At 42.1% G+C, this 26,429-nt stretch overlaps 2 protein-coding genes across 4 annotated transcripts in view; one reads left to right on the top strand and one right to left on the bottom strand.

Annotated features, from left to right (window-relative positions):
• ZRANB1 (zinc finger RANBP2-type containing 1) overlaps positions 1 to 21,869 on the top strand; it is a 44,951-nt gene extending 23,082 nt beyond the window's left edge. For all 3 annotated transcript variants that reach the window (XM_051618023.1, XM_051618025.1, XM_051618024.1), the window contains exons 4-11: positions 2,521 to 2,708; positions 4,186 to 4,339; positions 6,565 to 6,636; positions 7,194 to 7,392; positions 10,988 to 11,108; positions 11,968 to 12,097; positions 17,011 to 17,240; positions 18,625 to 21,869. In XM_051618023.1, coding sequence (XP_051473983.1) covers positions 2,521 to 2,708; positions 4,186 to 4,339; positions 6,565 to 6,636; positions 7,194 to 7,392; positions 10,988 to 11,108; positions 11,968 to 12,097; positions 17,011 to 17,240; positions 18,625 to 18,843 — 1,313 coding nt within the window. In that variant the 3' untranslated portion in view covers positions 18,844 to 21,869. The remainder of the gene's footprint in view (positions 1 to 2,520; positions 2,709 to 4,185; positions 4,340 to 6,564; positions 6,637 to 7,193; positions 7,393 to 10,987; positions 11,109 to 11,967; positions 12,098 to 17,010; positions 17,241 to 18,624) is intronic.
• A 1,691-nt stretch (positions 21,870 to 23,560) lies between these two features.
• The window catches only part of CTBP2 (C-terminal binding protein 2), a 45,081-nt gene continuing 42,212 nt past the window's right edge, over positions 23,561 to 26,429 (bottom strand). The window contains exon 9 of the mRNA XM_051618021.1: positions 23,561 to 25,170. Coding sequence (XP_051473981.1) covers positions 24,990 to 25,170 — 181 coding nt within the window. The 3' untranslated portion in view covers positions 23,561 to 24,989. The remainder of the gene's footprint in view (positions 25,171 to 26,429) is intronic.

Here is a 26,429-nt window from a genome sequence, read left to right as displayed (position 1 = left end):
TTAAAAGGATAATAATAAATGTGAATTGACTCAGCACTGACTTTGGGCTGTAGTAGCATGTACTACTGTGTAGTGTGTATTTGACATGGCCAACTGCAATTGTCATTGGGTCTGATTGTCACTGAAAGATCATTCTGGGGACTTGGGATATGTTTAAATTTTGAAATTAGTTTGGGATATATAGATTGCTACCTACCAGTCTTGGATAGCCTTTGGTATGTTTGTCATTGGGTGGTGTAGTGGAAGGTGCAGATACAGTAACTGGGATATTTTCCCTGTAAATACAAGTGGTTAAAATATAAAAGGATATAGAGTGGCTGCTGGTGTAAATTAATATCATAAGAAATTAAGAGTGTCCTAAGATAGTAGAGAATCTGCTCTTCATCAGGATTCTTCATGCCCTTGGATGTTTGCTAACAGGTGATCTTGTGTCAAAACTGTTATAATTTGTTCTAAGAGGATGGGCCATGAGAAGTTGTCTGACTTTGATATATATTTATACATATTTACAGAAAACCACCTCAAAGTCAGTTGGCTGCGTTTGGAACCCTATCACAAGCAGCCTTGGTGTTGCCTTATCAGTGGCAGAAATGCAATTGCATAGAAAGTGCTACATGTGACATTGTTGTCATGGATACAGCATATATTGACAAAACTACACCTTTTGCTTCCACCCAGAATTGCAGTGTTGAAACAGGAGCATGGCCACCTTGCTCAAACATCCCATATCGGTGCATGTTTTGGAGAATGTCTGAAACTCTGAACAATTAATTTTCAGGGTTCATTTCCCTTTGCTGAAGGAGCTTTTCTCCATTAGTAGCACCCTTTATTTTTTTTTTTCATCAGCAAATTTCTAACTCTTGCAGAACAAGAAGTAAAATGGACAGATATAACTCTTGTCTGACTAGTTCTTTAACTCCGGTGTGGTACATAGGCAGTCAGCTCAGCAGAATGAGATGTTTCTTGGTGCCGGAGTAGAAGGGGAATGGCTTCTGGTACAGACAGATGAGAAACATACATCAGAACACTAAGAAACTGTTGTCCTATATTGTTTTCATTCTGCCTTGGCCTGTTGGGACTTTCAAGTCCTTGATGAATGGGTAGATGTTGTATGACTGAAATCTGCATTCAGTTTGTGTTCTGGAACTTCTCTGCTTTAAACCACTGTTGAAATGAATAATCTAACTTACCTGTAGAGGCTCACTAAGCAGAGATGATAACTTTGTAGAGAAATGTCTTGCACTGATAATCCCTTCTTCCTCTGTGATTCTCTGAAAGCTTCATAATCTCAGTATTGAAAATGACAGACTTCCTGGCTGAGCTGAGAATGCTTTTCCAAATCCTGGATTAGCCAGCAACCCAGTGGTTAGTGTGCTTCCCTGCTAGTAGGCAGAACACTTGGTTGTGTTCCTTTTTTCTTTTTCTTTTTTTTTTGTGTTGGTCTACTGTCTGTATCTTGATCCTCAAGAGGACCAGCTTCATGGCCTCTGTTCAGCTACTGACTCTTAGGAGTTGGCAAGGAGGTTTAGCTGCAGAAAACAGAGGACAGGGTTTCTTGTGTCTGTGATCTGTGCTCTTACTCTTCTGTTGTTCTTTACTTCCCTGTTAAAGATGGCTTCAAGGTGACTTCCATGTTTCCTTGACTCAGCATTACACAGCTCTCTTATGAAGCATGTAGCTAAAATGGGATCTTTATAATTGACAGGATTTCTAAATTTAGGGAATCTTACACTGGGACTCATACTGTTACAGCACCACACCCTGTTGATGGTGTATTCTGTTAATTGCAACTAAAGAATGCATGCAGCATGAATGCTCTTGATATGAAGCATGGTACAGAACGTAGAGATTCTCAGGGACTCTAGAAGACATTAGGGTCACATCCCCCACCTCATTCTGCTTTAAGAAGTAAAGCAACACAAGGTTGATCCAGTATGTGTGTGGGATTTCCCCTTAATGCAGTTTAAACAGAGTACTCTGCATGGTAACTTGTAAGGTCAATTAGTAACAGAGAAGATGAGCTGAGGAGAAACTTTGTGCTCTGCACCCTCTTTCAACACTGTTTTAAACCACATTTGGGAAAAAAACAAAACAAAACAACAACTTTAATTCAGAAAGCCTTTAAATGGATCTATTTCTTAGATCCAGTAGTTGGTTTTCAAGATAAGTTACAAGGGAAGAAATCAAGCTGATCTCTGTACTGTGAATGAATGGCTTCAGTACTGCTGGTCAAATGAAACACTAGGTACTTCATCAAGGGTCTTCAGTGATGCTCCATGGTGGGTTTTTGATCTGTATCTTCCACCTAGTTTGGATAGTGGAAATTGTCTAGGAGGTGAGGTAAGTGTAAATATTTTGTAGTCTTCAGTTTAAAAATAATTAGCAAGTGTCCCGATGTGCAGTTGCTCTTCATAGGCCAGGCCTGTATCATAATAGATGGGGTACCCTGTGTTAGGCAATGTGGTGTGATCCAGCGTGGCTCCTTCACTGTCTAAAATGAATTGTGTTTTCTTTCTTCAGGAGTTGTAGAAGGTGACTTGTCTGCTGTTGAAGCTTACAAGTCATCAGGAGGGGACATTGCCCGCCAGCTCACGGCAGATGAGGTACGCCTGCTGAACCGCCCCTCTGCTTTTGACGTGGGGTACACGCTTGTCCACCTGGCCATCCGCTTCCAGAGGCAGGATATGCTGGCCATCCTGCTGACAGAGGTGAGTTGCTTTGGCCCTTCCATCGATGCAGTAGGGACCTCATGTAACTACCATTTGCAGCCAGCTTCGTGCCTGTTTTGGTATTTCAAAGGAGCAAGTTTACTTTAAGACCGTGTGTTTGTGGTGGTCTTGAGGACGTTCAGCTTTCTCCTTAATGAGTAGTCTTGGCACACGTTCTGACCTTACTGGTGGTGGAAGTGAGCTATTGTGAGGCTTCCTGTGCTTTGGGTGGGGGAGAGGAAGTGCCCTGAAAGCAAAGCTCCAAGATCAATGACAGTGTAGATTTTTCTGAGTTTTGTTAATGAAGAAGTCTACCTGGTCTTTCTTCACTGTTTTTCTTGGAAGCTTCTTTTCTAGAGAAAGTCAACTTTCTTGCTTTGCAAAATTGCTGCATTTCCACTCTTCTCCCATTTTATAGATTGGTAGGTTCCTTTCTGTGGTCTCCTTGTTCTTGAATGTTCCATTTCCATGTAGATTTTTGTATGGTTCACTTCAGTTCTGGCCATCTTTGCCCCTCCTACTGGGTTTTTTTGGTGAGTTTTCTTCATCTCAGACTTCTGGTTATTCACCTGCTCAGAGCAAAAATTTTTTTTTTGCCTCTGCCCCACCTCTTCACTCTTTTGATGCTTAATGCAATTTTGAAATAGTGTGTTCCTGAGAAGTAGGGTGTCTGAGAAGCCTGTAAGGATGATGGAATGCATGGAGTTGAGTAATTCAACAGGGTAGATGAAGCAAGACAAATGTAGCTAAAGCCTTGAGAAGAATATATATTTATAATGACTAATATCAGTAGCTGCTTTAAAGTAGCTATGAGGGTGGATGGAACTACACATTTAAAAAGAAATTAATTTGCTGAAATACTGTTTTCTGTTGGTGTTTTTTTTTCAGTTTCTGGGAGTACTTAGTCAACATGCTTAGTAGTGTTTGAGTCACAGTGAGGCTTTCTTTTGCTCTAGTGTGTTAACTAGTGAAAATGTGCTTCTTAAAGCTTTTTTAGACATATCCAGTGTCATCCCTCCATCACTTGCCCTGCGCCATTGAATGAGATCCTTCTGTCAGTGATTAGTGTGTGGAGGAATTCAAGTATCTTAGCTCAATAGCTTTTGAGAAGATTCTTTGTAGGAAGCTGTCTGAGTTGTGGCAGTGATATTCTTTGTTAAATGTAGACTGGGCTCATGCATAACTTCTGAGTTATTTCCTGCTATCCTGTTATATTATTTTTGGTTTTTCCTACTGGAAGTGGTCACCTGTTAATTCACTTACTTGATTTAAAGAGGTTTTTAACCAGCTTTATCAGCTGCATGACAAATGAGGCATTAATTGAGAGTCACTAAACATATAACCTTTCAGTGCAATAATGTTTATTCTTCTCTTGCATTAATTGCCAAAAATATGCTGTCTGCTGGTGGTTATCACTCCTAAGCCTTCATATTTGAGTAGAAGTAATGCTAAGTGCAGTGACTCTGTTATCTTACAGGTATCCCAGCATGCAGCCAAGTGCATTCCTGCCATGGTGTGTCCAGAGGTGACAGAACAAATCCGTCGTGAAATTGCTGCATCTCTTCATCAACGAAAGGGAGACTTTGCTTGCTATTTTCTGACTGACCTTGTAACGTTTACGTTGCCTGCAGGTAGTTACAATAGTCTTCATACTGATTGAAGATAGTTTTTTGTTGTTTTGTTGGTTTTTTTTTCCTGTCACCTAGCTGAGAATTGCTTGTTTTGGGCCTACAGTTTGCCTGATGGTGGTGGCATGTGTGTATAGGTTTTTAGTAAGTTTTAATAGCATAGGTCAGATCTAGTAGTTTAATCTGCTTATTAATAGTCAGGTTTTGCACACTTCAGCCCGTATGTTCTTCTGACATGAGCATCTGTTGTCCTCTTCAGATGTGAGGAAATTAAAGTGGTGTATTCTAAGTAAGCACCATGTTAAAGTTAAGAGTGGAGCCCAAATACTCCTGGGCTCTAACATGACTTTTCACATAGCTATGTTAGCTTTCAGTCCTTGCTGTTGTGGCCCAGAGCTACTCTTTGCAGTGGTACCTGGTTATAGCAGTAGCACTTCTAAATACTGTTGAGGTACTCTGTGATCAAAAGGAGGTTTGTCTATTAACAAAAATAGACTCTTAATCTTCAGTAGCTGTTTCCTTTAATAAAATGCTACCAGAGGTAAGAACCTTGTCTCCTCCTCTTTAAAAATTCTGAATAATGGGTACCACTTGTCTACAGCTATCTTTGAGGAGCTGTATCCATTCTTACTCTGTGGGTCATGTATGAGAGGCATGTGAGTGCACAAAGTGTCTAGAGACTAACACTTCATTGCTGTTTGGGAGAGAGAAGAGGGAGAGGAGCAGCAGCATGATTTTGTAACGTGAGAATGTTGCCCTTGCCAGAACTGAATTCATTTGGTATTTGCAAGAGACATGTCTCAAACCACTGTGCAGCTTTTTGATGCATGCAATAGCCATTAAATAATTAAGGAATAAGAATGTTCAAAAGCTTCAGTACATCGGGACTGTCAGTGTATTTCCACTTCCATCGCACTTAGTCAGCTGAAGATCTTTTGTAGTCAACAGTTAGCAGTTGGTCTCAAGGCAGCATTTCCAAGGATAGTGGTATAAATCACACAATCCTATTTGGATGTTACCTATGTGATATAGTTTAGGAACCAGTTTGCACTCGATCTTTCAAATAAATGGGCAGGATCCTTCCAAAGAACCAATGCACAGACATTGCAGTGCAAAACCTAAATGGATTGTTGGCCACTGCAAGGTGGTTTTAATTTAAAAAAAACAACCCAATCATACAAAAAAACCCACCCCACGACACCCTTCCTGCACCAAACAATAATATGCTTCAGTAGCAACTTGTGGCCTTTGCCTTTAGAAGCCCTGGTGTATTGGAGATCCAAGCAGGACTGGTGGTTCCAACTTTGGAGAGATCTTCTTGCCTTTGAAATACCACTTAGAGCCCGGTCATTATCCCTCAGGCAGCCCAAAGGGATACTTGATGTTTCTGTTTAACTAGTTGATTTATTCCCTTATTTAAGTTTCACAACTGTGCTGAAGCTAGCAAAGTTTCTTTAGTTGTTGATCTGCCTAGCAAACCTTTGCTACTTATCCTGTATTGAAGTGCAGACCATGAGCAAATCTTTAAGGTACAGCAAATGTTTGAGTTTTAGGATGTGGTTATTTACTACATGATCCAGGAGTCACAGGGGGTTTGCTCATTATGCAACTTTCTGCCTTTTTTTAATAACAGTAGATCCACAGTTGCAGATCTTGGAAGAGTTGTCAGTACTAGCATTTCCCATTTCTTGTTTTCTAACCTGCAAAGTGTGGCTTGCAGACCATTGGGATTCTCTGAACTATTTTCTTAAAGTCTGCATAAAATTACTAAGAAAGTGGATCTTCTGTTCAAGAACGAGTCTCTTGGCAAACTGTACCTGTTCATTGGCAGAGACTGGGGAGGGGAAGTCATTTAGATGGGTGGAAAACTACTGCTTAGAATTGAAGCTGTCCTAAATAAAGTAGGGCTGAAAATACTATTTTCCTGTACCTCAAAGTGGTTCTCTACTGCACCTTCTCCTTCAGAGAAATCCATTCTTAGCCCACATGTGCTTTGATTCTTTCTGCATAAAAGGTAGGACAGTCAGTCTGACATGCCTACCTCAGCATGCTCTGTGGAGCCTGTGGTCACCAGTGACAGATCTGAAAATAACAGCAGCTTTTCACAGGAGACTTCAGGAATGACCGGGCAAAAGCTGTTGCTTAAGTTCTCCTGAGCATCAGCTGGTAACATGTCTCGTTTACAGTAACTTCAAATGACTTGCTGTGTTTGCTTTCTGTTTTTCCAGATATTGAAGACTTACAGCCCACAGTCCAGGAGAAGTTATTTGATGAAGTACTTGATAGAGATGTTCAGAAAGGTGAGTGCTCTGAGAATGGTTAGACTCTCTCCTTGCTTTTCACTACAGTATTTTTGTTGTTCAAGAAGTAGTGCTTGTGTATATGTATGTGGCTTTGTTGCCTGGATTTGTTTTAAATACAAATTTGTTGCTTTCAAGTTAATTTTCACCCTGGAATTAATTTTAACATCTCCAGCCTATTTGTGAGGCAGAGAATGGAGTTTGTGGAGATTGTTTGTAATGCATCTTTGAGTTATAAAGATCCTAAGCTTTACAGTATTAAGTTACAAGCTCTTTAAAGAAAAACTGAACAAATCTTTCCACTTCAGTAACAATCATCAAGAGCTCTGATGCTTTTTTATGGCTAAGGTTTGATTTGGGTATTTTCCTTCTTTTCTTGACAGTATTTTACCCAAGGAATGCCTTTACCCATTGCAGTTCACCTCTTTGTACTGCGAGGGAAAACTTAGTTTTATTCACGTAAAAGGAGAAAATGTTGAGATTATGCCATGAAAGTGCAGTTTGGATCCTCTGAGACTTCAGATGAATCTGTTTTAAAAGAGGCTCTTGTGTTGCAGAGCTCGAGGAGGAATCTCCCATCATTAACTGGTCGCTGGAGCTGGGGACGCGCTTGGACAGCAGGTTGTACGCTCTGTGGAACAGAACTGCAGGGGACTGCCTGCTGGACTCAGTGCTGCAAGCCACCTGGGGCATTTATGACAAGGATTCAGTGCTGCGGAAAGCTCTTCACGACAGTTTACACGACTGCTCACATTGGTAAGCCAGTGTCCATGGCAGCTGTAGAGGCAGCTTTCCATGCTGCATTGTCCTATTAAAAAAGAAACAGGCACCGCTCCCCAGTTTGCTGCGGATTGTGTGCCTCACGGGGGCTGAGTCACAGGGTGATTCATGTGGCAGTCTAGATCTAGAGTGTTTGAAATGTGAGCACTGGAGATGTGGATGTTCTGAGCCCAGTGTGTGATATTCAGCAAGCAGCATTTAAAGAGAGGAAAGGATTTTATGTTGTGTGCTTGGACGGGGTGCACTGACCACAGTTAAGACTGGAATTTACTTGCTGTGTAAATCATGCACGTGCCATGCCTTGCTGCTGTTGGTGGAAGCTTTGCAGGAGATCCTTGGTAGAAGATAGCCTTTTATTCCTGTATAAACTTTGCAGTATTTTCATTCCATCTGCTTAGTTACAGCTTTATTGGGTATTGCTGCTCTTGTTTTTGTTCTGTTTGCTAAAGTAATGGCAGTAAAGCAGAGTGTTGACATTTAACTGGTGCTGTTGTTTGGCCAGAGAATTAATTTATCATTCTGTACAATAACTTTTGTTTTTTGCTGGCAGCCTTCTTCGGTCCAGTACTGTGGTTTGCCTCTACTAGAGGAAAGATGCCTACAGTTGGACCCCCAGTGGTGTCCACCAGCTCTCAAGAGTGTAATGGGGCTAAGGGAAGAGATTGATAAAGACTAATAACAAGTCACAAGCGATTAGGTGTCTTACGTTCTTGTAGTCAAGGTCAAGAGAAACACTGTCAGCAGGCCTGCTAGGGAGAGGGTCTGTCCCCTTGCCCTCTGTGCTGTGCAAGAAGTCAACTGCTAATGTTAACTTCAGGGGTACCTCTAAGTAGCTTCTGTGATTCTTGTCCCCTGCTTTTTGGAGAAAACTCCCAAAATTAGCATCCAGAGCTGGATTTGGTAAAGTGGTGCTTCAGCAACAGTTCTCCCAAGAACCTGTCTCCAAATGGATCTGGATTAGAGTTGTTTATAATGGAGTGTGCATCTTGACCACACAGGAATGTCCCTGGTGTCACAAGCAGTTCCCCTGAGGACAGAATAAAAATTTATGATATATCAGGTTTTGTTCTTTATGGTAACAAAACCAACCATGGTATCCAAAAACATGGTGCAAACTATTGAGGTTTAAACCAAGCTTTCAAAATGTTAATGTTAACTGTTGCTGACTTACTGCTGTATAGAACAATAACACTCATTGTTTAGAGTGCATTAAATCTGGTTAAGCTTTTTCCTCCATATTCTAGACAGAATTTGCATTTTACTCTGAATTTAGCTGATTTTTATCCTTATTGGAAGCACGTTTTTTAACTGTGTTTTTAATTGATTCATGTGTTCCTCCATAGTTCTCTGAATAGTTTCCTGTTTTCACTCTTGATAATTGTATTTGCTGGTTTGTCATGGGAAAAAGTAATAGAAGTCTTTCAGTTCTCTGATAAATTGATCATCCTGTACTTGCTGTATGTGGATTCTGTGTTGGCCAAGATAGATTTACTTTTAAATTTGGGGGTTAGGATCTGTGGCAGATAGGAAATGACATTGTTGTCACTGGCTTAGTGGTAGTTGCTGAAGGAATAAGCCCTTAAATGCAATTGCTATTCTCAGCAACAGTTGACTGAAACTTTTATCTAATAGAATTGTTCTTCAGAGCCTTCACAAAGACACTTAAAACCAAGGGGTTTTTTTTAGTCAGACACAGAACACTCACGTAACTTGTTTGGCCTCATTTTGTTATGTTTGTTAAGATGCTGAACAAAGAAGAATCTATTTACTAGAGGCAGTCTAGTGTCTGGTACTCAGGAAGAAAGCTCAGTAATGAAGTTCCCAGAGGCTCTGGCCTGTGGAGTCTTTTCCACTCACCTTTTAAATGCCTACACTCTTCTAGTTTACCAATTGTTCCTTTTTGTGTTCCACCATTAGGTTTTGATGGAGGATGGGCATATGCCCTCAGTTGGCTTTCAGAATTTTTTTAATAGATGTGTTCAGTTTTCTCGTGCTAAACTGAAAAGTTTGTTTGAAATGAGATCAAAATCTTGAGCCTTGGCTTCTGTCCACAAGGCAGCCTCCTGTGGATGTCTACAGATAACTGATGCTATGGCTGAGTAACTCAAACAAGCTTCTTTAGGAGCACACCTCATAGGAAAGATTTTTGTGGGGTAATTTTTTTTCTTCCTGTCTGTTTTTTTTTTTTGCTATTGTGTGTGATGTTCTAGCAGAATCTGAGCCTCTCTCAAGAGACCTAGCAATTAGTTTAGCACAAGATGTTTGGTCAGACATTTCTGGGGGGGAAACAGGCAAATTATTTATCAGCTGCAAAGATGGAATCAGTTGATGTATTTAGGTGAATAGAAACTGGACTGTAGATGGATCCAGAAGATTCCCTCTAGGTGTTCTACTGTCAGTAAGCACAGAGCCCTAACAGAATATCTCCTTGACACGTCTTTTAAAGCATGCAAAGTTTTTAGCTGTCCCTGGCAACACCAGCCTCGTTGCTGACAGCTCTTACAGACACCAAGATTTTAGGTTGATTACATCTTTACTGAATCATAGGAAAAGTTTCTTCCACACTCACTGTCTGTCCAGAATAGGTGTGTGGTAGTTCCATGAGCCTGACCAACACAGGGAGGGTGAAGATCAAGTGCAGGGTCTTCCACACTCACTGTCTGCTAATTTCCTCAGATTTTAAGGAAATGAGTTCATTTCAATGGCTTTTTAAATACGTTGTGTTCACAGTAAAGGCCATTGTTCAAAAAGTTGGCTGAGCACACTTCACTAAACCTGTGGCCTTTTCATAGTGTGGTGATGGTTCTGAGTTGAAAATTACAAAAAGCCAGCATATACTCTTGAATGTGTAGGTAATTTTTTAATTGTTTCAGAAAGAGAAAACATTAGGACTCGTGTACAAAAATGCCAATTTTAATTTAAATACAAAGCCAGAGTTCTAATTACTTTGAAATTTTCAGTGTAAATCAAATTAATCCCACTATTTATATTTCATTCTTATCCACACTGCTCTATAACTATTCCATGTAATGTGAAATTGGCATACTCTTGCTCCAGAAATGATACAAAACAGATTCTGTCTCCTAGCTATGATGTATTTGCAGTTGATACACAACTACTTTGGAGTTAATTGGCTCATGATATGGTCAGTAATAAAGAATATTGTTTTTGTGAGAAGACTGAGGAGCTCCTTTGTGAAGTGTAATGCCTTGGTTTTATTCCCTGTACATCAACACTTAAAAATAAATAAGCCTAAATAAGGCTTAAAAAAAACCCTATTACAGCAAGGATCACACTAACCACGAGCCTGTTAGGAACTTGTTTCTATTACAGCATGTTTGCTGTAGGCAATGTGATCCCAAGTGATTTCTCAAATGAGATTAGCAAATGGAATCTCCTGAAGTTTAAAAAAAACTACAACTAAATGCATTTATATTGATGTATGATCTCTTTATTCACCCTTCTTTACAGAGCTGGGATAAAGAATGACAAGGGTTGAATATTGCTATCAGGTGTATGGTGGTTGGGTAAATATTTTTGTCTTTATCTCTCTTTCTCTCTCTCATTTAAGGTTCTATACACGCTGGAAAGAGTGGGAATCGTGGTATTCCCAAAGCTTTGGTTTACATTTCTCATTGAGAGAGGAACAGTGGCAGGAAGACTGGGCATTCATTCTCTCTCTTGCGAGCCAGGTAAGAAAGCTTCTTTGGAAGGTGGCTGCTAGAAAGGATATTTGAATCTTTCTGAAAAGACATTTCAAGAACTTAGGGTGTTCTCATGGATAAGGGAAAATGTTCCTCTTAAGGAATTATAAAGTATTAGTGGTTAGGCTCTTCCTGACAAGATGGAAGAGTTCATTTAAAATTCTAATTTTTCAGCTTACCATTAAGCAGTGCAGTGCAAAAAAGTGTTTCTTTTGGTGTCAGAGTGAAGTCCGTAGAATTAACAAATGCACAACTGCCTATTTAATGTCCTGCCTCCTTGTTTCTGCAACACTTCCCTCCCAGAACATTCCTACAAATCTGTAAGCTTACTCTGCTAAAACTTCAGCAAGCTGATATTTTATAGCTCCCCTCCAAAATGAGTTTTACATTCCTACAAGCTTCCTGCTATAGGAATATTTTTAACTCCTCTCTGAAAATATAAAACACAGTTTCTCTGCTGTTTTCTTGTGATTTGCTTTGGATGTGCTCTTTTCCTCTCATCAAAAGGTTGATTTACCTTAACCTTTCCTCATCCGAGCGAGTTATTTTGAAACTAAACATTATATAGAGTTTCACTTCTAATTGGGGAATGAAATATGTTAGATTGTATCTGGGCAATAGGACAAAGAATTATTACTGACAGATGAGGTTGTTGTGCAAGCTGAAATGTTTGTGTGTTTCCATCTGATAGATAATAGTTTTCTAGTCTTTAATTTTTCTTATCAAAGAAAGCTCTTATCACTCTTAAAATTATTTTCTGCCTCCATTTGGAGCCTGCATTTCAAATCTCAAAGTGAGGAATGCTGAGTTCTGTTTCAAGTGTTGTCTTTCTTTGTGTTTGATTCAGCCTGGAGCGAGTTTGGAGCAGACACACATTTTTGTACTTGCACATATTCTTAGAAGACCAATTATAGTTTATGGAGTAAAATACTATAAGAGTTTCCGAGGAGAAACATTAGGATATACCCGCTTTCAAGGTAAGCCTTTAGTTTTTCAAACTTGGTTTTAAAAAAGGTTCACCTATAAAATCATAAAGGAGAGTTGAGAGTGACATGAAGTTACTAGCTGGAAGAGGATGGAATTATGTTGTAGGTACATTCTCCTTGGCTATTTAAAAAGAACAAAACAATCCCCTCAAAACTTGCAGTTTTTCATTGTGTAGTAGGCATGCTGCTTGTAACCACAACAGAAATATTTTGACCTTCAATTCAGTACCTTTTAGTCTATAATTTACATAAAACATTTTAATTGTGAAAGCTTGTGAACAGGTTTGTAAGATGCTTAATAAGTGGAGCTTGAAATGGTTTGCTCGTGGTACTAATGGCTGTAAATGTTTGTTTCAGAAACTAAACTGCACTGAGTTATTTCCTCAGCCCTAAAGCTGGGGCAAGGCAGGCAGAAGGTGTTTGCACTGGCATCATTTCTCAGGGTGGTACCTGCTGGGTGCTCTCTGGGGACATGTCACTGCACAGCACTGTGGGAGGTGACAGGGGAGGCAGCCCATAAAGATAATGAAAAGGAGTCACCCTTAAGGTAAGAGGCAAGGGTAGAGAAGTTAAAGTAGGGTGGAGAATGATATAGTGGTTTTTTTGGTGGTTTGTTAAAATGAAAGAGATGGAACCTTGAATGTATGCAGTGAAGGATGAAAAGGAAGGAATTCTGTTCATTAATGCTCTACTAACAGTAGTTATGCGAGGTATAAGATCAGAACTTGGTTACAATTACAGAATATTGATTGACTGATAATGTAGATCTCACTTGCTGCACAAAGGAATTCCATGATGTACTTGAAGTATATAAAAAATGTATCTGCGTCAATACTGACCTGTTTCCCAGGCAGTACTAGAAATTGGATAGCTTGATCAGGTTCTTTCTGGCTGTTTCCCCTTCTTGTCTTCTGGACAAACAGCCCAACTATCCCTGAGGTAAACACAAGGATGCTGAGCTGATTCAGCCCCGTTTTGCTTAGACACAAGTTCCTAGGTTTCTGAAGACATGAATTCTGTTTTGCAGGCCAGACATGGGTTTGGGTGACTTTCCTCTGCATTAGATACTAGCACTTTAATATTTGCCTGTCTGCAGGAATAAAAACAGAAGGGGGAACATGCTCATCAGTAAACAAACTGCTGTGAACAGGAGGGTGTGCTGTGTTACAGGGTGTCAGGGTGCTTGTTTTGACTGTGGTTCATCTTCCTGGCCTCAGATACATCTGCATGACAACTGCCCTGCAGTTGTTTTCACCAGTATATCACTGTTTATAGCTTAGTAAAGGACTTCCCAAAACATCACTTTCTGTTATTTCACAAAAAAGTAGTAACTCTGGAAGGAGGCAAACCCATAGTATATAGAACTCCAGGTTGTGGAGTTCATGTTAAATGTATAACCTTTTCTATCTCTTTAGAGTCTTCAGAAAATTTGAGCAGCTGTTCTGAGTTTTGGGCAGTGACACAACTTCTTTATGTGAGGAAGTGAACACTTTTTTGAAAAGAGTAAAAATTCAGTACTCTTTGTAGTTAGGTGTTCTCTTTTTATTTGAGATGATAAAAGGATAGTCTGGGAAAGAACAGTTAACCCTGTGATACAGATCTGACACTTGAGGTTTCTGCTGCTTTTAACTCCAAGGCTGAGTGGTGTGCAAAATGCTTTTATTTTATAGATGGGGCATTGAGGGCAGACAAGTGTTTTGTGGCCTAAATATGCTGAAATTGTTCTCTTGCTCTGTGAGCACCAGGGTGTCTGGGACAGCCTAGACACGTGTTTCCAGGAATTGAGTCAGACGAGTATTTATGACTTGTGATTTGCTTGCCACAAGCCACATCCATCCCTGCATGGAAGGAAACACACAATGCTGTGAACAGGTGAACTTAGGAGTCCTGTGTCAAGTTACCTGGAGTTACTTCTATCCCTGTCCAACCACATTTTTGTGGTTCATGTGTCCTAATTAAATGCTAGCAGCACAGCTGAACCAAACAGCCGTAGGACTCGGGACAGTAGGTGCTGCCAAGACAGGTCTCCTGCAAGAGTTACAAGACTTGCTGTTCTGGTCTTTGCTCAGCACGTGCCTTTCAGTGGAGCTTTGAGGAGTGCTTGGGCTTCTCTGACCTGCATAGCACTCTGCCTGACCACAAAAGGAAGAGAGAAAAGATTGCAGGTTATGATAGAGATGGGAAAATGAATTTTTTATCATTTACTTGACATTATGGTTCAGTTCATAGCCCCTCGGAAGGTACTGTAAGCCCCCTGTCCACCTCTGAAATCTCCCTGGTCAGAATTTTTTTCTTCTTCCAACTTGGCATCCTTGCTGTAACTGCTGGGAGTCCCAGAACTGGCAGCCTCCTTGTTTCCTAGGCTGCCACTGACTGTTAATGCTGCTTTAATATTAAGGCTTTGACTTGGGAGATCCATTTACTCAGCCTTAAGTATGCCTCTGGTCTAGCTGCATGCATTGAGTGGCATGAATTTACAGCTTTTAACATTACACAGGAAAAAAGGTGACTGAAATTATCATCAGATCAGGCTGGAGAAACTGAATCTTCTGTGGATGGCTTCCAGGATATGTTAGGCCATACCCCTTACTTTCTGTGGCTTGTGTGGATGTCATCACTATTGTCACGCTGCCTTCTCAAGTTACATCAGATGGACTTTTGTAAGTCTTTATAGTAGTAGATATTCTCTGGCAGTGTCTGGAATCCTGTTGTGCAGCTGATCACATAACGTTGGAGAGGAAAGAGAAGTGTAACACAGCCTCCTAACTTGGTGAGGCATTTTAACTGAAGAAAAACAGAGAAAAATTTCCAGGAAAGTTGCAGAATTGCAATGTAGAGATTGTGTTGAGGCAAACAGATCAGTTCCACTCCTGAACAGGTCTTGCGGCTGTGCCTGAGGCAGGAGCTCATTAGATGAGGTGTGAAGTGTCCATAGAGGTGAGATCCTTTGCTTCTCAGTCACTGACAAGACTGAGTAGGGCTTGGGGCCAAAATCTGCCAGTTTGGAGCAGCAGGGCATTAACTGTCTGTATTAATTGGTGATAAGGTAAAACAACCCTCCCCCAAAGGAACCTGTTTTGCTCATCATGGTAACTGGTGAGTGATCTCCCTGTCCCGAGCTCAACCCAAAAGGTTTTCTGCCCTGTCTTGCTGAGGAGGGATGTGATAGTGGCTGGGTGGGTACCCAGCAGCCACTCCAGCCCACCACATCAGTGCAAGTGTCCTGAGGAGCTGGCACAGTTTGTGAGGGGAAAGAAGAACCTTTTGGTTTCTCTGATTAGAACCTGTGAAGAAAAGGGGGAGAAGCAGCCACCCTGAGGGTGCTGATGCTTTGGGTTCTGGAAGGTCCTGGTGACCCAACCAGTGTCTGTATAGATTTCACCATTATGTTTAAACAAAGCACACAATGCTAATAAATTAGTTTCCAACCCTTGGTGCTTGATTGTTTTGCTGATGCTTCCAGCTAACTCATGGAAAAAAGTTCATGAAGTTATTTCTCCAGGTATGCAGGAAGGATGAATTTCCAGGAATTGAGGACCTGTCTCCATGATGTGTAACTGTTAGATGGTGGTTTTCAGTGTAACTCTGAATTTTGACCAGATGTTTGGTCCTTCTCCTAAGTGGAAAGGCTTGACATTTTTTGGGTACACTTTTCTCTTGTTCTGAGTCTGTTGTGCTTAGCATTGAATGACAGTGGGAGGTTCATGGTAACGGGGATGGGAGGAAGGTGCTGAGTGGATTTATCCTTTGATCTTGGGTGTTGTACAGATGTGAGTCTTAATCTAAAATTAAAGACTTTTAGGTATTTCTTGATTGCTAATTCAAGAACGGGGGAAAAAAGGGATCAATACTTAGTGGTAGGCCCCACTAATTTTTGTTGCAGTGAGGAAATAATTTCTAAACTTATGTAAAGCCTCCAAAAACCCTCCCCCTGCTTCAGATTTCCATGCTGCCCTTCCATCTCCATGGCTGTTGAAGTGCCTTGTTTTGCTGCAGTGTCTGTTCCAAAGTGACTGGCAGCAGCTGTGTGAGGAAAAGGTTGCTATGCTACATGTGCACTTAAGTTTATGTGTGGCTATTTTTAAACTGTCACAAGGTAAGACATGCTGCTGCTGAAGTTTTGTTGCAGCAGTACACACCAAGAATTATTTCTGTTCCTAGAAGAAAGGAGCTCTGGTTTTATTTTCAGGCTTCATGCATCTCCAGCAAGTTAAGTGTCTGTTGCTAAAAACGGTGGGGGGAAAAAGTGCAGGTTTAGGGTTTTTTTCCTCCAGAATCTGCAACATCAGTAATCTGTTCTGTCTGAGCAGAATAGTATCAGCTTTTCAGTGTTGTGTTTTTGGAGAGTAGATATGCATAATTGATGTGGGCTAATTTAATCTATTAATGTTGATGAGAAGTCCCTTCGTCTCTGGATGGGCTTCATATGTAGGTGCTGAATAACATCTACTGCAGTAAGTTCTTTTAATGGTAAGTTTTGTAAGCAGATGGTGGAATTTTTCTTCTGGTAAAAATAGACACCTGACTGTGGCTTTTATTTCTGTGATGCAGAATCTGATTTTTTTTTTCTTATTTTTAAGAAGAGTTAACAAAATACTGCTTTTCTAACTGTGTTTGTTGTTCTTTGCTGTACTGGAGACCATGGATTTTAGGGGAGTGGTAGTTTGGTGGTAATGGCTTCTATGTCTAAACTTGCACAGTTGCAGAGACACTTGGCTAATCTCATGGTAACCTAATGATAATTAGCTGTACTGAAAAATGTAACCTATCCTGATGTAGACCAAAATGCTTGTGCTGTGCTGTTGTTCCTGGGTGTAGCCAAAAGCCAAAGGTTTTTATCAAAATTCTTCATTGTTGGACATCACAGTTCCCAGTCTCACCCTTTGTTTTAATTTCCCCCCTAGGTGTGTATTTGCCTTTGTTATGGGAACAGAGTTTTTGTTGGAAAAGTCCGATTGCTCTGGGCTACACGAGGGGCCACTTCTCTGCCCTGGTTGCCATGGAGAACGATGGTTATGGCAATCGAGGTGCTGGTGCTAACTTGAACACTGACGATGATGTTACTGTTACTTTTCTACCCCTGGTGGACAGCGAGAGGAAACTATTGCACATTCACTTCCTTTCTGCTCAAGAGGTAAGAGCTGTGTAGCTTGGAGCCCTTATCTCAGCTGCTTATTTCAGCTGTGACCTCAGCAATCTCTGCACCCCTGCGTGTTTTTGCAGTTCAGAGATGACAGGGAATGTGCTGTTCTGTTCAGCCAGTACTGCTCTTTTCCCCATTGTTTGAGGTGATTCTGAAAGATACTTTCCCCAAAAATTTGATACTTATGGCTTTGTAAATGGAGTGTAACCTCACTGCATGTGACTACACATGTGCCCTGAAAAAGGACCCAGAAATAAGGATTCTGGCACTAACACAAGACTGAAATACGCTGGGTTTTAAGGATTCAACATAAATATTGACCACTAGCTACAGACAGCATCATGCTCTGCCTCTTTCTAAGGAAACTCCACTCACTTCAATAACTATGATGACGATGGGAGACCATGTCAGTAAAGTTTGTACCTGAGGGAAGGGAGGGTTGGAAAGCCTGAAATAATTGCAAGAAGCGGTCATCCTGTAGGTAGGATAGCGGATAAGTACGGGCTTGGAATCTAGAGAGGAACACACCACTTGTAAGACATAACAAGAGGAAATGTCAAGAACTGCTAGGCTCCTACACCTGCTTTGTAAAGCCAGAAGAGCCAGAGCTTCTGGAGCGAGTCCAGAGGCGATGATCCAAGGGCTGGAGCAGCTCTGCTGTGGAGACAGGCTGGGAGAGTTGGGGTGTTCAGCCTGGGGAAGAGAAGGCTCCAGGGAGACCTTAGAGCACCTTCCAGTGCCTGAAGGGGCTGCAGGAAAGCTGGGGAGGGGCTTGGGACAAGGGCAGGGTAATGGATCAAAACTGGAAGAAGGGAGATTGAGGCTGGACATTAGGAAGAAACTCTTTCTTGTGAGGTGGTGAGTCACTGGCCCAGATTGCCCAGAGAAGCTGTGGCTGCCCCATCCCTGGCAGTGTTGAAGGGCAGGCTGGATGGGGCTTGGAGCAACCTGGGCTGGTGGGAGGTGTCCCTGCCCATGCAGGGGGTTGGAACTAGAGGATCTTTAAGGTCCCTTCCAACCCAACCCAGTCTGTGATTCTGTGATTTTAGGACTTTCTCCTTATTTATGTTGGCTACTGTAATTAGTTGTAATTAGTTGTTCACAGATCATTGCAATACAGGAAAGCTAAATCAGCAATACGCATGTAACAAATTTAGAAAGGAAGAATAGCTGGAGGATGTTTGCAGAGCCTTCATCTTTGGGATGAAATCAGTTTGGCTTTGGGAGGCTCCCAGCTGCAGTGAGGTGTATGCTGACTGCCAGCTTGGAGAAGGAATGGCGCTGCTCCCCTGGCCTGGCTGTTGGAGTCTCACCTTGCTTAACGTCCTGGTAATGTGTCAAACCTCCTTCTCCATCCGTTTTGTGTCCCCTGAAGATAGGTAATGAGGAGCAGCAAGAAAAGCTGCTGCGGGAGTGGCTGGACTGCTGTGTGACAGAAGGAGGGGTGCTGGTGGCCATGCAGAAGAGCTCCCGCCGGCGCAACCACCCGCTGGTCACCCAGATGGTGGAGAAGTGGCTCGACCGCTACCGGCAGATCCGGCCCTGCACGTCCCTGTCCGACGGCGAGGAAGATGAGGATGATGATGACGAATGATGATCAGGAAACTCCAGAAGGTGACAACCAGTGCAGAGTGTCTGACCCGGAGTCAGCGTTGTGCTCGAGCAGTTTGTTGTGGATCGGCTCGATTCTAGGGGATACGTGCTGCAAAGGACTTTTCTGAGCAGCACGGAGAGTCTAGAAGCTCATCTGTGTGAAGAGAACAAAATGGGCTGGACTACAGTTTGTATAAAAAAAAAAAACAAACAAACAACAAAACAAGAAAAAGAAACAAAAAACAGCTAATTTTATTATCAAGACAGAAAACCCAACATTTTTCTTTCTGATTGTAAATCTGTCTATAAATGTACCGCATGTGGTTGTGTAAGAGGTTGTGTAATAGGAAAAGTAATACCAGCATCTTAATTATTGCAAAGAAATTTTTCAAGTAAGGGCACTTAGGAAAGCACGTTAGGTTGGATGATCTCTCTTCCCTCTGAGATTCTTTTGCAGTAAGAACCTGGAATTCTCCATCACCTTTTCAATACTCTGACTCATTTCCGTGGAAGGCCCTTTTATGTGGAAGCTTCACTAGTGCCCAGGTCAGATTGTGAGGTTGTGGTTTTTTTTTTGTTTGCACAAAATATCCACAGCAAGTCACAAGCAAGAATACATTCATTACTAATAGTTCAGTTACTACTGTGCCCGAGTAATAAAATCTAAGCTCTACGGAACAAACTGGAAGAGAAGCTTAAATTTTTCGTTGAGTGAAATTTGTTTCCTGAAAAAGTTTTGGTTTGTTTTCTTTTGCATATTTTTTCTTTTCTTCTAATAGTTAATATTCCTTTTTGCATATGTAAAGAATATTTATTCAGAGAAGTGTCCTAAAATATAGGGATTTTATTCCAGTGAGCATACACTAAAAAAAATGGTGTGAAATTTGAGAACTCGGACGCGATTGGGAATTTCTTACTGTCAGAACTTGGTCTTGCTGTGATACAAACTATGGATCATTTTATCCTTTATTCTTTCATCAACTTTACCATTGCTGCAAATGAAAAAACCCACATTTTTTAAAGGGTTACTCCTCGGTCATAAAATCTAGTGAGAAAACACTCAGCAGTTCTAATTAAAAAGAAGAATCTATGCTCCAGTTGTTTTTTTAAAAGCACTGTTCTGTATTTCTCAGTCTGTAAAACCTGGGAATTTCTTGCATGTTGATTGATGTGGCCATACTTAAACTGATGTAAGTTCCTAAGATTGTAAGTTCAGAGTATATTCTCCAGTAGAAGTTTTATTATATTTGATAACTTTAGCCATGTAACCTGTAATGGATAAAGTTTATCTAAAAATCTCACTTAAACACTAAAGGTTAATGCCAGTTTTTACATACATGGTGCAATTCAGGTTGGCTTGAAAAGCACTTTGGATGGTGTGGTGGTTGCATAAGGAATTTTGCAGTAGATGAAATTGTTTTAATTAGAATTTGGAAAGAAGCCCCATAGCACATATTTTTATGTAGTTCAGAGCTATGGAAACCCTGAGGAACTTGCTGCTTTTTCTTCCAAATGCTGCTTAGATGGTGTTGAAATGTGCACAACTCCTACAGAAACTTGGTGGCAACACCGAAGGTATAGAAATAATGAAGTACTGTATTAACTTAGCAATTCTCCCATCCCAGAGTCCATTGAGGTTTATTATGAAATGTCTCCACCTTTTTCTGGCCATTAGATCTCCTCTGGTTGGTGCATGCACATATGTTAGGTGAAAGGATGCATGCTTACCTGCAATGTACATTTGATTTACCTGAACTAAAGGGCAAACTGCAGATACTAAAGAGGCTTTTCACAAGCACATGGTCCCGTTTCAAGTTTGCTTTCTAAATTTGTGGGTTGTTTTTTTTTCCTTTGGTCTTTTTTTTTTCTTGCAGTGACATCCTTTTATACCTTGTTTAGCTGCGGACTTAAAGCTTTTCTGTCAGAGGAAATGAATGTGGAGTAAGCTGGGATGGGAACTTCCACAACCTGAGCTGGTCTGCACTGTGTGCTTGGTGGCATCATTCAGCTGTTGTGGTGTAACCCAGGAGGCTTCTGGAGGTCCCCTCAGGTCAGGACTAGATCTGCCAGTATTGGAAGTTCTCCTTCAGTAACCTGATCACTGTAAAGTCAGATCCTACTTACCCAGACCCCAATGCACCATTTGAATGGACAAAAAGGATAAGCTGCTGCCTTTGGGAGGCTGCTTCCAGGGGTGTGCAAAGAGCTCTGCAGAATTTTAACGTGCCCCCCTTTGCTTTCTGCAGTACTGCTTGTTGAAGGAAGCAAAGCTTCCTTGTAAGGTGGGGAGAAGAACCAATGTGGGAGTCTACCTTGAGCCAAATTGGATGAGCTTTCCCTCATCTCCCAGTGCTGCAGGTGGGCAGCCTGCCTGATGTCCCTGTCCCCAAAAGCACATCACCACAGCAGGTGGAATGTTACCTTGCAGCCAGCTCAGCTGTGCCCAGAAGCATCCCCTGTGCTCCCCCAGAGCTGGTACTTCAGAGCTCCTGGCTTTCCTGATCATTGTTGGGTTTGTTCTGATGTGCTGTAAAATGGTATGTTCAAGTCAACACACTTCAGCAGATCTGGAATGAGCTGTGAAGTATCTTTTTCAAAAAATCTCTAGTAATCCAAACCTCATGTACCTGTAGATTAAAAGAGCTGCAACCCCCCCCCCCCCCGCTTTGTGCTAGCACAGTAGTCAGTGTATGTTAATGGTTCTCCCCTTCCATGATAGACTTGAAATTTCATTTCCAAATACTCAGATTGATCTGTAAATGCTACCTTGCAGCTTGTCAGCAAGTTCTGCTCTTTTAGCCAAGTCTTACCTCTAAAATTGGGTTTCTCTGTTATTTTTCCTCATCTTATGGCTGGCAGTAGCACATGCTTTCCTAGCACAGAACTTGGCTTTTCATTGCTACCTCCTTTATGTCTGGTTGGTTGGGTTTTTTTTTTTCTGGTTTTATTTATGAGTTCCTCAGTGGGAAAAAAATATTAATCCCTGTATTTCTTTTGTTTTTAATATATTAAAATTTAGTAATTCTGGATTCTTCCTAAGTTCTGCTGCATGGCTTATGGCAAATGTTACTAGGTGGTGTTTACTCCATTAACAAAATCGGGCTATGTGCATTTAGAGACCCTTATTTGATTGCTGCTTTTCCTTTCCCCACCTTTTGTTCAGTAACTGCCCTTCATCCCCTTTTTTTTAGGTTTTATTTAGTGTCTTGTCACCTTGTTCTAAGCTGCTATGACATGGATCATCTATGGGGAGTCCCCCTGGGTGTGCCAGCAGTAGGAGCCACCACACAAATCTTGGGCAGCAAGTGTTCATCTCCTGGTCCTTTGTCCAATCACTTGGTACTGGGGACTGCAGCTGCTGCTTCCTCCTGCTCTGGAGGCTCTTGATTGCCTTGCTGCTCTTCCATGGCCACAGATCTTCTCCTTGGGCCTTGCTGGTGTTTGCACTTGAACCCACCAGTGGCAGGAGCTCCTGATGCTGCACTTCGGTACCAACCATGTCCTTCAGTTTGTAACCCTGGGGAGCTCTCAGTGTCTTCTCCTGAGGAGCATGTAGCACTTCAGAGGAGCAGTCTGTCTGTTTGCATCTGTCCTTGGGTGTGGGTGGGAGGGAGGTTGGGTGGTGGCTGAAACCCACAGGATTTGCTGCTCTCTCTGGGTCTGAGCTCAGCCTCTCACTGTCCTGGTGCAGAGTCCTGCCTGAGGAACACACAAGATCCTGCCACATGGGGAAGTACTTGCACTCACCTGGGATGCAACTGCTCTTTTTTTTTAAAAAAAAAACACAAAACAAAAACAAACACATGGAAGTACCAGGTAGTAGTTTGTTTTTTTTAACACAAATCTAAACTTTAATGCCAAGTGAATGTTTTCTTCTTGTTTTTTACCATCATTTCACTGTTTCCCAGACACTTTTTGGTACCTAACCTGCTTTATCCTCCTGGTTTCTCGTCATGTTCATGGCTAATCCTGTTGGACAGTGACAGTGGGTGCTCCTCCACGTGACCTCTTTTTTCACATGTTTGCAGCTGGGAAGGACTTTTCAGTTCAATTTAAAGCAAAGAAAATACAGTTTTGTAACCTAGACACTTGGATTCAGCTTTCTTTTAGTCCCTTTCCAGACCACGCTCTTTGCTCCATCTAAGGCATGTGTGCTGCACCCTGACAGGGTGGGGAGGAAAGAAGGGGCCTTTGCTCTAGCAAGGCTTGAAGCTCCTGGCACCTTCAGGCAGGACTTTGGCTTTGTTCCCTAGCAGTTGAATGCTTCAGGGATTGAGCAACCACAAAACGTGTGTAGCTACCTTTGGAGCTTAAACCAAAGTGATCTTTTTCCCACCTGGGCTGCATCTGAGGTCCCTCTTGATTTAATAACACTAGCAAGTCCAAAGTTTACAGTAGTGGGCCAGCAGCACCTGCAAGTCTGGGTAGGAAAAGCTCAGCAAGAGTTTCCCCAGCACTGCAGCTTCAGAACTGACCTGCAGGCAGTGAGCTTGCCCCTAGGTCCTGCAGGAGCCAGGGACAAACCACAGCTCTGGCAGTGTCACCCTGCTGGCTGTGACACCACAGGCTCCACCTGCTGCTCCAACCAAAATGTACCGAGCCAGGCTCAGGAGAACTTACCTGCTCTCTGCTGTTCCCATTTTTGGAGGAGGGCACAGAGTTACATTTCTGCACCTCACTCTGCATTGTGTCCTCACCTGGAAGTGAGAGCTCTTACCTTTCAGAAATTACAGAAATTTTATCACTTTTTATTGAAAACTGCACTGAACGCTAAATGTCCACCTTTACAATAAACAAACACAATAACGGTAACACACTAAAACAAAACATACTGCTGATAGCCATTGGTTTTGTTTCTCTTTTTTTTTTCTGTTTGGGACAGCTTAAGATTTCTTTCCTTTTTTTTTTTTTCTTGTCACAGAAACAGGAATGTACCCATACAAAGGCTCAAAATAGGCCATCTTTTTAAAAACAAAAGGCGATGATTCACAAAAGACTATGAATATAACATGTAACTAGTTGATACAAATCTAATAGGATTTGTTAAAATCAGTCACATCTAATAACACATTTTTTGAAGTGTTCTTGTATAAAATATCATGTGAAGAAGACTTTTTATCAATGTCTAAAAAAGTGGGTTTTGTTCATAGACAGTCTGACAAGTTACCATAAAAAGTGTTTCCTGAGACATAAGGAAATGCAACATTATTCTTGAACCCTTTCCAGCTCAAGACTTTTTTTCCACTTGATAAAATAGCTGCAGATTTAAAACTGAGAAAATATATTTGAGTACAAATAGTGTGTGAAACTTAATACTTTCTTCTTTTTTTTTTGGTCTTTTTTTTTTTCCTTTTTTTTATTTTTTTTTTCTTGCATCATTGCAGGGCGTAGGTGAATGCACAGCTACTTTATTCAGTGTGTTGGGCAGAGAAGAGCCTGGCAGATTGGTGGTGGTTTGTTGTTTGGTTTTGTTTGTTTTTTTTAAGCTGGGGAGGACAGAGGCTGTTGCCAGGAGCCCTTTCTGCTCTCCCCATCCCACAGATCCCAGCTGGAATGGCTGCACTTTAAACCTGGCAGGAGAACTTCTGTGGCCCTGTGAGACTGCAAAAAAGGATTATTATTACATTTTTGTTTTGTTTCCACTTCTAAGCCAGTACTGGTGGCTCCCCTTAGAAGAGGTAACCAGATACAAGAGTAAGGAAAGGGCTGAAGCCACATAATGGTTTCCTCTTACATTTCTGTGTTAGCTCTGTAAGGATTGCTGGATGCAGTGGTTTGAAAACAGGTGCGGAAGCCCTGTCCTTCCCAAGGAACTGAGGGAAAAACTATTCATGTGATTGATGCACAGATGAAGGAAACTTAACACACAAGAACAGAAGTTGATCATTAATGTATCACATCCTAGTTTCTTTTTTTTTTCTTTTTTTTTTTTTCCAGCACTTCAGGAAGCAGGTGCCTTCCTCAGGGCTTCTCCCCAGTCTTGACTGCTCTCGCGTGGTTGGTAACACTGGAACATCAATGATGCGTCTGTCCAAAAATCAACATTACAAATTTAGTATCAAATTCCTTTTTTTTTTAAGTTCATGTATAACTTCTCTTCCAATGTCTCTTGGTCCCAAGTTTATTGAATGGTTTTTAAATTATCTGCTATTGCTCGTTGGGATGTTCCCTGTTGTCCCCGTGTTTTGTGGGCTGGTTAGGAGATGGAGCTTGGGAAGGATGGGCCACTGTGGGAAGGTTGTGAGTGACAGGGATGCCTCCAGGAATGATGCCCTCCATAGCTGCTGGTATTCCTCCTGGCGCCACACTGACCATCCCAGGTGGATACCTGGGAGAGGGGACAGAGAGAGGCAGGTTTGTCACATCACAGCTCACCTCAGACAGCGTGAATCACCTGCTCACTGCAGAGGCTGTGGAGAAAACAAGCAGCAAAGATTCCACTTCTCTACTAGAGCTGAGGTTGGGTTTTCTTTTGACTCAGAAGGGAGAGCTGGAAGGGAAACAATAAATCACTCCTGCTCTGTCTTAGGTGAGTGTCCTCCACTGTGGTGCTGGGGCTGTGTCTTGTTCTGTACCTTCTAACAGCTTGTTGAGCCACCAGGAAGCCTTTCTCTTTAGAAAAATGGGGTAAGGAATCATGGATGCTCTCTGAAATGCCAGCATGCTGCCTTAAGCACCCCTGCCTGCCAATACCTTGGAACACCCACACTTGCTTTTTAGTTTTCCCTCTAGAGAGGATGAGCTGCATCTTCCTTGTGTAACCAGACAGCACAGCTGAAACATGGGGCTGGATCTAGCCCCTCTTCCTTTCTAGGAGTAGGGTGAATTATGGATATGCCAAGAAATGACACTGAGTTTGATAAAATGACAATAAGTTTGAGAAAGGAGAAGAAACAAGAATTTCTTGACCTGTCCAGAGGGAAGATGTGATGTGGAGCAATGAGGGGAAAAACCCTCCAGAGAGTGGAGACTGAGGGATCTTGCCACAAGCAGTTCCTGCTGCCACCACAGCCTCAGGGAAAGGCAGAGGGGGAGCAGGGAAGGGAGGGGAGGTTTTCTTTGTCCAGGAAGGTGCTGAGCTGACCCCAGCTTACAGGGGTCCTGGCTCCCAAGGAGCTTAGGATGAAGCACCCTGCAGAGGTGAAGCCTGGAAGCTGTGGCTTCTTCCCAGCTTAAGAGCCTTGCCCACGCATGTTGGAGCAGGCACAAGCAGGTCCCAGGGTGATGCTTTCACCAGGTTTGGATGGTTCAGTCCTTATGTTCTGCTGGGCAAAGTCAGCAGCTGCTGCTGGACCTGCAGGTGGGTGTGAACATGCAGGGCCAGGGCATGTGCTTGCCCAGCTTCCTGCCTGCCTCTGCTCCTCACCACCACCTGATGTGCCCCGTGGGTTTCTCCTGTAGCTCAGAGTCCTGGCCATGCTGCTATGCTGAAGGCTGCCCAGGCTGCAGCCGAGTCCTCACGCCTGATGTCTCTTTCCCCTGTGCTTTGAGCCAGCCCATGTGGAGCACTAAGTAATGCTGATCGTGGGCACTTGGGTGGAAAGTACAGACCTGTGCTTGGTGTTTTCACCCTGGCTTGTTAACCCA

The sequence above is a fragment of the Apus apus genome, chromosome 4, assembly GCF_020740795.1.
Source record: "Apus apus isolate bApuApu2 chromosome 4, bApuApu2.pri.cur, whole genome shotgun sequence".
Classification (NCBI taxonomy): Eukaryota; Metazoa; Chordata; class Aves; order Apodiformes; family Apodidae; genus Apus; species Apus apus.
Note: the sequence above shows the minus strand (reverse complement) of the source record. Positions and strands in the feature narration are given on the sequence as shown.